General features: G+C 51.5%; 5 protein-coding genes across 7 annotated transcripts; 2 read left to right on the forward strand and 3 right to left on the reverse strand.

Annotated features, from left to right (window-relative positions):
• Position 1: 1 nt before the first annotated feature.
• On the reverse strand, positions 2-4,095 carry CKM354_000548700 (uncharacterized protein; the record flags this gene model as incomplete). 2 transcript variants are annotated; one of them, XM_044800761.1, is made up of 6 exons in its annotated part: positions 2-1,365; positions 1,415-1,496; positions 1,542-2,225; positions 2,288-2,827; positions 2,883-3,694; positions 3,756-4,095. In XM_044800761.1, the coding sequence occupies 6 exons, from the start codon at positions 4,093-4,095 to the stop codon at positions 2-4; spliced, it is 3,822 nt and encodes a 1,273-aa protein (XP_044656696.1). The 2 variants fall into 2 exon arrangements, with proteins under 2 accessions (XP_044656696.1, XP_044656697.1); XM_044800762.1 differs by having other exon boundaries at positions 1,415-2,225.
• Positions 4,096-4,932: 837 nt separating this feature from the next.
• On the reverse strand, positions 4,933-5,868 carry CKM354_000548800 (uncharacterized protein; the record flags this gene model as incomplete). Its single annotated transcript, XM_044800763.1, has 1 exon — positions 4,933-5,868. One exon carries the CDS (start codon positions 5,866-5,868, stop codon positions 4,933-4,935), a length of 936 nt encoding a protein of 311 aa, XP_044656698.1.
• A 569-nt stretch (positions 5,869-6,437) lies between these two features.
• On the forward strand, positions 6,438-7,637 carry CKM354_000548900 (uncharacterized protein; the record flags this gene model as incomplete). Its single annotated transcript, XM_044800764.1, has 1 exon — positions 6,438-7,637. One exon carries the CDS (start codon positions 6,438-6,440, stop codon positions 7,635-7,637), a length of 1,200 nt encoding a protein of 399 aa, XP_044656699.1.
• Positions 7,638-7,651: 14 nt separating this feature from the next.
• On the reverse strand, positions 7,652-9,332 carry CKM354_000549000 (uncharacterized protein; the record flags this gene model as incomplete). Of its 2 annotated transcripts, none has more annotated exons than XM_044800765.1 (4): positions 7,652-7,979; positions 8,053-8,648; positions 8,699-9,199; positions 9,270-9,332. In XM_044800765.1, 4 exons carry the CDS (start codon positions 9,330-9,332, stop codon positions 7,652-7,654), a joined length of 1,488 nt encoding a protein of 495 aa, XP_044656700.1. The 2 variants fall into 2 exon arrangements, with proteins under 2 accessions (XP_044656700.1, XP_044656701.1); XM_044800766.1 differs by having other exon boundaries at positions 8,699-9,211.
• A 678-nt stretch (positions 9,333-10,010) lies between these two features.
• CKM354_000549100 (uncharacterized protein) lies at positions 10,011-11,200 on the forward strand (the record flags this gene model as incomplete). The annotated part of the gene is made up of 3 exons (XM_044800767.1): positions 10,011-10,171; positions 10,227-10,625; positions 10,675-11,200. 3 exons carry the CDS (start codon positions 10,011-10,013, stop codon positions 11,198-11,200), a joined length of 1,086 nt encoding a protein of 361 aa, XP_044656702.1.
• Positions 11,201-11,624: the final 424 nt, after the last annotated feature.

Genomic DNA, 11,624 nt, shown 5'->3' on the forward strand with positions numbered 1-11,624 from the left:
TTCAACTGACCATTTTCTCGTCCTTTTCCGAGCTCTGTAACTGAACAAGCTCGAAATATCTCCCTCGCTGCGACATCAATGCCGCATGCGTCCCGCTTTCCACGATTTGTCCACCATCAACAACATAAATGGCATCGGCATTCCGTACAGTCGAAAGGCGATGGGCGACTGCAATCGTCGTGCGGCCTTTTGCAGCAGCATCCAAAGCTGCTTGGACTACACTCTCAGACTCACTATCCAGTGCGGACGTCGCTTCATCCAGCAACAGAATCTTCGGATCACGCATCAAAGCTCGCGCAATCGCAATCCTTTGCTTCTGACCTCCTGAAAGCATTGTACCTTTACTCCCGACGATAGTATCAAAGCCCGATGGCAGAGAAGTAATAAAGTCGTAGATATTGGCTTCTTTGCAGACTTTGATGAGCTTTTCTGCGGAAATGTCATCTTCGTTGACTGCGAGCAGGATATTCTCGCGGATTGTGCCTTGATAAAGTGCTGGTTCCTGGAGTACAAGTGCGAGGTGTTTACGATATTCGGCGAGATTGAGAGTAGAGATGGTTTTGTCGTCGATAAGAATGTTTCCGTTCGAGGGGTTGTAGAAACGTTCGAGGAGGGAGATGATGGTTGATTTGCCACAGCCAGATGATCCTACCAAGGCGATATATTGGCCTGGTAGGACTTTGAAGTTGATGTTCTTTAGGATTGGTTGTCCTGGCTGGTACGCGAATTCGACATCTCGAAATTCAATGGACCCTTGGATATCCTCTAGGATGTCGCCTTCGGTGCTCCAGACATCGATTTCGGGCGTTCGGTCGTACAAGCTCTTCAACTCTCCAGCTGCAACTTTTGCTTTAGCCATATTGGGCGCCAGAGCAAACATATTGGCTGCAGAGCGAGTGCCGAAGATGACGCAGAAGAACACCAGATAGAATTGTGAAAGCGAATACTCGCCAAGCAAGCTGCTGCCATACCAGAACGCAAGAGCCATGCATAAGAATCCGAGACTCTGACTTGCAGCATACAATATGCTGGACTTGAGGTTGAATCGAAGTGTCCTCGAAGCTTGATCCACCAAGAGATCATGGTATCGCTGCCAGATCTCGTTCTCCAGCGTCAGAGATACGATGGTACGTGTCGAAGATGTAGCCTCGCAAGCAAAGGATGAACTCTCTCGGTAGGAGTCCTTGAGGTACGTTTCGAATCGTGCCAAACTCCAAAAGCTGAGGAATCCAGCAACAAGCAGTATTGGCACTGTACTAATGCAAACAAGTGCCAGCTTCCAGCCCACAGCGAGTGCGACGATATAGCCGATCACCAATGTTGCTACAAGTTGAACTATTGTTCCGAGAGCAAGTCCAGACATACCTGTTTCCGTTAGCCTCCAGGCATTCAAAGCCATCCAAGAATTGCTCACCAGCCAGATGTGTCGTCTCCGTACTCAAAAAAGCCGCCAACCCTCCAACACTATTCTCCGTCCGATCGAAAAACCTAATATCCTGTCTTAAAATCGATTTAAACGCTCGATCTCGACTCCTTCGCACCAATTTCTCACTCCCGTAAGCGAACGATACCCCGAAAACAAGAGAGAAAAGTAGCATGACTAGTCCTATCATGAGAAACATCCCACTCCAGAAATTCGCGTCGTCTCGGAGTTTCTGATATTGAGATGATGGGAGGGAGAGTGTTGCGACGGTTTGGGCTAGGATTATGCATTGGACGGGTTCGCCTGCTCCGGAGAGGATTGAGACGATGATGCCAAAGAGCATGATTTTCCATTCTTGGCGGTTGAGGGAGGCGGCGAATTTTATGAGGGTCCAGAGGGAGTGGGGCGAAGCTTTTTGATCGTTTTGTTGTTGGTTGAAAGCTGCAGCGTCGGTGGCTTTGTTTATCGTAGTGTCTCGTTCGCTGCTGGTGCTGGATGCTCGAATTGCTAGGGCTTCTGCTGGAACCTTCTCGTTTCTGATCTCGTCCGCGAGTGCGGCTTTCTCATTATGCACAAGGTCGATGTCATCGTGCTGATATGTCTTTCGTGCCATGTTCTGAGCTTCGACGAGTTGATGGAAAGCACCTTTGATGGCAGAAAGCTCCTCATAGGTACCTTGCTCCAGAATCTTGCCGCCTTGGCCCAGGACTACGATGTTGTCGGCGTTCTTGATGGTGCTCATTCGGTGTGAGACGACGATGGTGGTTCGACCTTGAGCAGCTTTATCCAATGCAGCTTGGACCTGTGAAACACGGACGCCTTGTCAGTTTGTGGACCTCTGTTGACATTCTCTGACGAACTCACCACCCCCTCTGTCTTGCTATCCAGTGCACTGGTAGCTTCGTCGAAAAGCATGATTTTTGGGTTACTTATGACCGCCCTCGCGATCGCGATTCTCTGCTTCTGACCACCACTAAGGAAAGAACCTCGTTCTCCGACATGAGTATCGTATCCTTCGGGGAGTTGCATGATGAAGTCATGGGCGTTAGCCAGTCGAGCAGCTTCTTCCACCAATTTCCTTCTGTCGTTGGCATTTTGCTGAGCTGCTGTACCTCGCAGACCATACAAGATATTTTCTTCCACACTAGCTGAGAACAACGTTGGATCTTGCGAGACAAGTCCAATTTGCTGTCGCACCCAGTGGAGATTCAAGTCTGCGATGTTGTGTCCGTCGATTAGAACGTCGCCGGATACAGGGCTGTAGAAGCGTTCTAGAAGAGCGACGATAGTGCTCTTTCCGGACCCCGATGCTCCGGTAATGGCTATTGTGCTCCCGGCTGGTATGGTGAGATTTAGATCCTCTAGAACGACGACATCAGGCCGAGATGGATAGATGTGTTTGATCTGTCACCATTCGTGAGCATTTCGTCGTATCACAAACTACATTGCCACCACTCACATTCCGGAGCTCAATGCGGCCCTCCAGATTCTCCAGGATTGTCCCTACGCTCGGACTGTCGTTCCATGGAGGTACTCGATCAATCGTGGCGTATATCTCAGTAGCTGCTGCGACAGCATTGGCAAACGCTTGTGTGTGCTGCGCAGCTTTCGACAAAGAGAAAGCTCCGAGCATCATGACCAGTAATATCGTTAGAACGGCTGACAGACTGGTCTCTCCTTTGACAATATACTGACTTCCGAGCCAAGAAGCCAGAGCATACCCCAGATTGAAGATGCAAATCGTGAATCCGGGTCCAGATCCTGCGATAGACTTCAATCGTAGCCCATAACCTTCTGCGCGCGCCAAGTGAGTATCGTACTCCTTGGCCAAGTGCTCTTGAGCCCCGAAGCCTGTGACAGTCTTGATGGAACTGAGAGCTTCCTCGACTAGAACGCCGCCTTGGCTATACGCGATGGACGACAGCTTGCTGTACTTGATGATGAGCTTCGTTAGTCCGAACATCGCACAGTACAGCACCGGTATCGCCGAAGTCATGACCAACGTGAGCTTCCAATACTTGATAAATCCAACAATGTATGCTGCTAGGAATGTGGATAGGGCGATGAGTGCCAGTTCAATCTTCTCGGAGATTCCCTCTTGGATGACATTTGTGTCTGTTGTAATGCGGGTGATAATCTGGCCAGGGCCCAATTTGTCAAAGTAGGCTGCATTTTGACGCAGCAGGGCTTTGAGATATTCTTCCCTGATTTTGCGAGTAATGCTTTCTCCAGTATACGTGAAGCCGACTGTGGCGATGTAGATGGTGACGACTACAAGACAACTCAGTACAAATTCGAGTTCGCAGACGTGGAATGGAGATGATACACTAACATTCGCCGATGGCCAGATACACAAAATACAGTGTCTTATGATTGATCTGGCTGTCGAATTCTGCCTTAGGAAGGTCACCTGCTGCAAAGTTCTTGAAGGTTCCCGCAATTGTGCCTATGATGATAGTATTCAAAGGCACTGCGACTCCTGCGATGATAGCACAAAGCGAGCTGATTGCAATGATGAGCGCATCTCGCGCTGAAGCATAGCGAAACAGTGTTCTCCAGTTGAGCTTTGGAGAGGCAGGCGTGTCTACCTGCTTTCGCAGGATCGAAGCCTCATGTTCTGGCAGGTGCTGAAACGGGTCACTACTGTCGTTGTGACCTTTCCTTGTTGTCATCTTCTCTCAGCATGCATATTATTCAGATGTGACTGCTCAACGTTCGAGTCCAGTGTGCCGCCTCCAGGTCCAGCGTTCGTTCACGAAAGACACAGACTGTCTTTCTGCACGGAGACTTGGCATCCGAGCTGCTAGCTAGCTTTGACTCTGTACGCCAACTCAGCTCCTATCTTGCCTGGCAAGCAATAGGGACACTGTTCTGCACCGGACCAGCAATCCGCACTGGCCGGCGGGGAAACATTGTCGCATCTTCGGCTGTCCATGCTCGAGACTAAGCTAAAGTGCGCGAGACACTAGAGTCTAGAGAGACACCACAGCGATAAGAACACGAAAGGCACTTCTGCTCAAAGTGGACCTGTACGCGACATCTGCCGATGCCAAAAAAAAAGTGCCGGCATGGACCCGTAATCTGAAGCTTGGTGAATTGAAGCAACGCGGAGTGTGCATAAATGCTAGTTTGCCAAGGCTGCGCATGCACAGCCCTGAAGCTACCCCTGGTCTATGCTGCAGTATCCCTGTAGTCACTAGGGTAGACCAGTCTCTCGAATGTCGCGATAGCTGGGTACCGCCGAACGAGTGCGCAAGCGACCAAGCTGTTGCAGCTAGTTTCAATTTGTTCGTGTTATTATTGCTCATCGATTCGAAGCTCTGGTCAATATTCCCCACGTAATAAGCCGCGTGGCAGCAGTTGCAAGACACCAGCTCATCGAGATTTTGATCACTCCAGGGGTCAGACTTATCGGTGCCAAGGATTATCCTTGAGGGTTGAGTTGATGATTGATCAGATAGAGAGAGCTACGTCGTGTGTTGACTGCTATCATGGTGTTCTTCCATGGATCACAAATCACCATCCTGATCATCCCAGATCACAAAAGCTCGTAGTTCCACGCTTTCTCTCGGTGGTCCGTTGTCATGTTCGCTCCTAAACGAGGTATGCGGGACTCTCCGCGGAATTCCATCGTCCGCTCTTGAATCGTACATCTTGAATATCAATACCTCATCGGGCGTCATGCCTGAGGCATAGTACCATTTGTGACTCTCAGGATCTGCTGGAGGCTTGACTGCCCACAAGAAGGTATCTGGTGCACCAGCTTGATACTTCTTGAACTGAGGATGGTTCTTCTGATCTTCAGTGAGCTGCTCCGGTTTGAGCCAGCGAATGGTCTGTTCGGCGAGCTCGTCGTCTTTGATACTGTGTGCATCAGCAACACATAGAGCGTCGCGATTGATCGTCTTGCGAGGCCGCCAGAGATTGATCAGTGCCCAGCGACGGCGGGGATGTGCGGCCAAAGGCTTGAGATCCTCTCTTGGTCCGTTGACAACGAGTCTTTCGTAGAACTGCTCGGCTCCGCGGTAAGAATAGTCGCAATGGATGTAGCAGTTGTTGGCAGATCGGAATTCGATATCGTCGTCTTTGTAGCTTTCAACATCTTTCATCACTTTCGACCAGTCTTCGCCCCGCTGGACGTGGTTGAAGGCAAAAGCGTGAGACGCTCCAGTAATTCTCTTGAGCAGCTCCTCGCATTCCGGGTAATAGACTTGCTTGATTTCTTCATCATCTTCCCAAGTTTTCTGAACTGTGGGAGCGTTTACCCATGCAAAACCTTGTTTGTCGATTCTGTAGTCCGACTCTGAACCACGGACGTCCGTGATCTTCATCTTCACCATCACACGTGGTACTCTCAGAGCTTTGACCAGTCCCGGCCAAATCTCATCAGTGCCGCCATGCTCGGGCGTAAGCTGGTATTGGAGTTCGCTTTCGACGGTCCCCATCTTGTAATCGTTCTGACTGTGCTCAAATTGTTGTACGATTGATGTGTTTTGGTACTTTGACTTGCACCACTGAGGTCTTGACTCAATGAAGATAGAACTTACGAAAGATAGATGCTAGACTTGCTTATCATGCTAGGACGCCAGCGGGTTTACCCTGGTGCTGCAGCCCTCCTACTGTAGTGTCAAAGCCATCACGTGTGAAGATGCACAAGTTGCAATCGCTTGTGCCGTATCCGCCGAAGCAGTGGCCGTGATGATGCCGCTGTAGCGTTCGAACGTGGCGTTGGCAGATACACTACCGAATTTGGAGAAGTCTCCAAGTCTCGAACAAAGCGTGAGACTAGGTGTCGCGAGGCGCATTGGTGCGCACAAGGATACTCGGGAGATCCGATCCTTGTCCAAGAGCCGACCCCAGTCTCTGCTCTGATCCCGGCCATGGGAGAAATCAATGTGCCGAAGACTAACCTTGCTTAGTAGTTGTGACCCCGGCCAGCCATGTGAGTCTCTAGCACACAGATCGAACATCAATCTCAGGAAACGTACCTCCTGCTGGGGCAACAACAGGAAACATGGCAAGCCAAGGAACCGCAAAGCTGGACGCGAGCCTGTTGACAAAAACGCTGAACAGCGACCCACGGCCGTTGCCTTCGCCCGGTTCTGCTGAAGTGCGACTGTTGGAATATCACACTGACCACATGATCATTGCGGCTTGGAATGTGAGCACGGGCTGGTCTTCTCCCTCGCTGCAGCCATATGGACCGATTCCGCTTGCGCCATCCGCGTCCGCATTACATTACGCAACGGAATGTTTTGAAGGATTGAAACTGTTCCGTGGCCCAGATGGACGGCTACGACTTTTCCGGCCCATTGAGAATTGTGAGCGCATGCGGAGCTCGGCTGCTCGAGTGGCATTGCCGGATTTTGAGGCCTCTGAGCTGGAAAAGCTGATTGTCGCTCTGTGCTCTCATGAGGCGCCGAAGTGGCTGCCCAAAGATCAAGGAGATGGATCATTGTATATCAGACCGACTTTGGTCGGAACTGATACAGCACTCGCTACTCTGCGACCTCGCTCAGCAATACTCTTCATCTTTTTGACTGTTTTTCCCAAGATTACGAGCTCCATAACTGGCCCTGAAGCACAACCCAAACCGGAGGTTCCACGGAAAAGGTTGATGAAACTCCTTGCATCCGATAAAGACCAAATTCGTGCTTGGCCGGGAGGCTATGGGAACACAAAGGTTGGCGCTAACTATGGTCCCACGTTGCATCTCCAAGATCAAGCAAAGGCTCGTGGTTATGATCAGATTCTTTGGCTGTTTGGATCTGAGAGATACGTGACCGAGGCTGGCGCCAGCAACTTCTTCGTTGTGCTACGAGTTAATGAGAAAAATTGGCAACTCGTGACAGCCCCAGTGGAAGATGGTCTCATCCTTCCTGGAATTACGCGAGCAAGCATATTGCAGCTAGCTCGCGAAAGGTTGCAGCCCGCAGCGGGAGACACCATTCAGATAGAAGTCGTGGAAAGACAATTGACAATGGGCGAATTGTTCACTGCACACGCGCAGGGAAACGTTATCGAGGCTTTCGTCTCGGGGACTGCGCTTTTCATCACACCAGTCGGCGTGATCTGCGCAGATGGTCGAGATCTCGAGATCAATAGTGATCCTGTTGATGGAGTGATGTGCTCTCATATCATCAGAAGTGGCTTGATTGGTATCATGAGTGGAAAGGAAGACCATGATTGGGCGTTGCCAGTAGACGAGGACTAGATTTGTTGAGGGCACTAGTTTGGAAGAGTTATCAAGCATTTCCGTCCTTTTGGAGAGCTCACGAAGAAGTAGTCCGGAGTCATATCCTCGGGTGACATCGTCTTCGATAGTCTGGCTCCTCTGCACTCCCTGAAGAATAAGGCAAGTCCAAGGCGCAGTTCCATATAAGCCAGGTTCATTCCCAGACACATGCGAGTCCCGCCTCCGAAGGGCACGTACACTTTCTTCTGGACAGGCGTCAAAGTGCCCTCGGCCATTGATGGTAATTTAACATCCAGGAAGCGGGTTGGATCGAATTTCAGCGGGTCCGGCCAGATGTTCGGATCGTAGCGCGTGGTGTACCTGTTTCAGATTAGACACGTTCAGTGCCAGAATTGAGAAAAAGGAGGGCGGCAAGTAGAGCATGTTGACTTACATCTGTGGCCATACCACCGTGCCCGGAGCAAGATCAAAACCGGCTATACGAGCACCACCAGGCGGAACGACGCGCTGTAGGCCGACAGCGACAGGGCCGTAAAGTCGTAGGGACTCGTGAATTACCGCATTGAGATAACGCGCCTGCTCAAGCTCCTTCTGCGACAACTCGTCAGAAAGACCAGCGACTTCTTCTTCCAGTTCAGCCTGGATCTCAGGATGGGACAACACGGCCCAAGTTGTGTAAGTCAAGGTAGAGGATGTGCTGTCGGTGCCACCCAGCATCAGTGTGAGCGCCTCATCGTGTATATCTTCGTCTGTGATAGATCGAACAGTCTCGCCGTCTAGTTCATCAGCTTGAGCTACAATTTGCGTGAAGATGTTGCGATTTTTGCCCTGGTCATCTTGTTGCTTCATATTGGCGCGGAAATTCTCCACGGCCATTGCAGTGTACTTCTCAACCTTGGGTCTCGCCTGAAGTAATTCCTGCAGTCGACGAATAGGAAGATGTTTGATCATTGGCATGAGCCTCGGAAAGTTTCGATAGAGTGATGAGCATCGCAAAGTCAGCTTCACCGCCGATATATAGTTTAAGTGCTGTAAGCGGATTAGAAGCTGCAATACACAAGGGTCGAAGCATCTTTTACCTCGTCAGACTCCAAGAGGTTGAGAGATTCGCCAAATGAAAGCCTAGTGATAATATCGTTGGCCATGATATTCCACCATTTGTATGCATCGCCTTCGCCATTGGTTTCCGCATCGCGCTTGATTCTTTGTACAGTAAGCGTGACGCGCTGGCGCACCTCAGTCGCCCAGAAGGTCTGCAAAGACGAGTTTGCGAGTGGACGAGCAAAGAGTCGCCGACGCTGGCCGTGTAGAACGGGATCTCTGGTTGAGAAGAAACTACGCAGTAGTGAGTCGTACAAAGGCCCCTTCAAGTAGCCACGACTCGATCGGAATATGTCGGCAACTCCATCAGGATCCGCGACTGCGACCATATTCGGGCCCAGACGAACAACAGGGCCATATTTGTGATGCAAGTCGTCGACATATTCATGAACACGGGGTACCAAAGCGTTGAAGGTAAATCCAAGTGAGGTGTACTTTGAGTACCATGGCCCGGGTACTTCCGCAAGGTGATCTCGAGGCTGTGTCGCAAGCTTTGATTATGGTAAGCGAGGACGGCTGGCATACTGTCGTACTGCATCGAGGTCGTACCTGAAAGATTTTGAAGAGAAGGCCCAAGGCAGCGACAATTGCTCCCAGCAAGAGAAGCTCCATGACTGTGATCGCAACGACGATGCTATGTTGGGGATAGTATCGTGAATGCAACAATGAGGCAACGATTTCGATATTCGACAAAGCAGGCCTTCAATGGCAGCAGAGTGTCTCAGCAGTCGATGATGTTTCCGACTTGTGATTACCTTGCTGCATTGCTCATTGGCTCACCAATCTGGGACGCAATCGATTGCTGTCAATTCGGTAGCACAGTGCGGACGCGGACTTGCAGACGCGCATGATGCTACGAGGAACCGGGGAAGCTTCAATCCCAGCCTCGACCAGGGTCGTGGTCTCAGGGTTCAATAGTTCCTTAATCCGTCGTCAAAAGCCACGTCGGCCGCGATACTGAATTTCCAGGGTGCTGCGGTTTGAGCCTTACGCAAGGCTAAATTCGATCCCGCTTGTTAGTCACGAGCATAGTCGGAAGTGATAGCGCCGTACATCGGCACTCAGTCTGCCGCCACAAAGCCAGCTGGGGATGTTGGTTCGCTCGGCTTGGCGCTCGGGCTATCCCAGATCTGTGCCTATCAATACCAAGAACTTAGGTGCATGAAGGACACTCGGCTAGAGCTTGCTGTACACCTCAGGTCGTTCTCCAGAGCCTCACATTGGTTCTACTGACATCCATCTGCTGTTGATTCACCTTTGTGATTGTTCGCACTAGGGCACACAGATTCAATGGCTGCTGACCATTCTCTGCCACTGCCGGACCGCCAGCGAGCGATCAAGGTGGTCGAAGCGAGCACTGTTCGATTGGAGAAAGACGTCCCGTTACCGAAGCTCGAAGACGAAGATGTTCTTGTACGAGTACATTGTGTAGCGCTGAATCCGTTTGATTGGTAAGGTGCAGGAACTTCCACTACGAAAGGATCGAAGGTCTGACAAATTCGACAGGAAATCGTTAGACCTTTCCCCAGCTCCAGGGTCGACCTTTGGCTGTGATGTTGCGGGTGAAGTAGTTGCAGTTGGTGCAAAATGCCGGAACAATATCAAGGTCGGCGATCGAGTCTTCGGCCCAGTCAAGGGCAACGCATCAGACGCTCCGGAGAATGGCGGTTTTGCGGAGTATGCCACTATACGCGAAGTCGTCGCATGGAAGGTCCCACAGGGAATGCAATTTGAGCATGCGGCGACGCTGGGGATGTCGCTAATGACGGTTGGCCTTGCGCTTCATTACATGCTGAAGGTCCCACTGCCACTGGAGTCTCCCGGAAACAATGGTACAGGACGACATGTTTTCATCTACGGAAGTGGGACGGCCACAGGAACTTTGGCTGTTCAATGCGCTGCACTGTGAGCAGACACAAGAGTCGGTTTTGGGCTGTTGCTGATCCATTTGCAGGTCCGGAATGCAGCCTGTCGTAGCTTGTTCACCGCGACACTTCGCGCGCATGAAGTCGCTTGGAGCGGTTGCATGCTTCGATTATCACATCCCGACAGTGGCAGACGACGTCCGCGAGTTCACCAATGATGGCCTCACAGAAGCTCTCGACTGCATCACAGACAGCGCGAGCATGAACATATGCTACAATGCGCTTGGCAGCCAGGGCGGACGATACGTGGGACTTGATCAATTCCCAATCCGCTCTCATACGCGCCGCGACGTCCGTCCAGAGTGGATCGTGGCATGGACTGTGAGTGGAGAAGCCATTCGATGGAAACGACCGTATGCAAGAGCGCCGCGACCGAAGCACAAGGTCTTCGGGCAGACGTGGAATCCGGTGGCTCAGAAGCTGCTGGACTCCGGGGTACTCCAGACACATCCCATCGACCTACGAAGCGGAGGACTAGCAGCCATCCCGGAAGGTGTCGATGCGTTGCGCAAAGGGCTAACGGAAGGCAAGAAACTGGTGTATTCCATCGTCTAGAGGTCAGTTGAGAGCGGGCTCGCGTGTGCTCCCGTGTGCTCGCTCTAGTTGAAATCCCCTGTCAGTGCAGTCGTATCCTGTAAAGCTGAGTGAACGGCGTCGCGATGGTTCTTGAGTTGGCGTAAGTGATACTCTCGAGACCGTTCGTGATCTCGGCGGTGGAAGGTGCATCCGAGCACAATTGTGCCAGGAGCATGCGGGAGGGGCATTCGGCGTGGTGGAATCGGTCAGAGGAGCCAGTGAGCGGCCTATCGTGCATTCCAAGGGCGTCTGTTGGACGTAATGGATTCCTCAAGCCATGCGTCCCGTGAATCTGCCGGCCGGGGGTGGGACAGAGAGGTGAGGTTCGTGTCCCAGAGAAAAGCCAGCGATAGCGATAGACTAGGAATTGTGGGGAACGTCCGAGCGTCGGAGCGCCGACGCG

This window comes from Cercospora kikuchii (assembly GCF_019650295.1).
Source record: "Cercospora kikuchii DNA, contig_00003, whole genome shotgun sequence".
Classification (NCBI taxonomy): Eukaryota; Fungi; Ascomycota; class Dothideomycetes; order Mycosphaerellales; family Mycosphaerellaceae; genus Cercospora; species Cercospora kikuchii.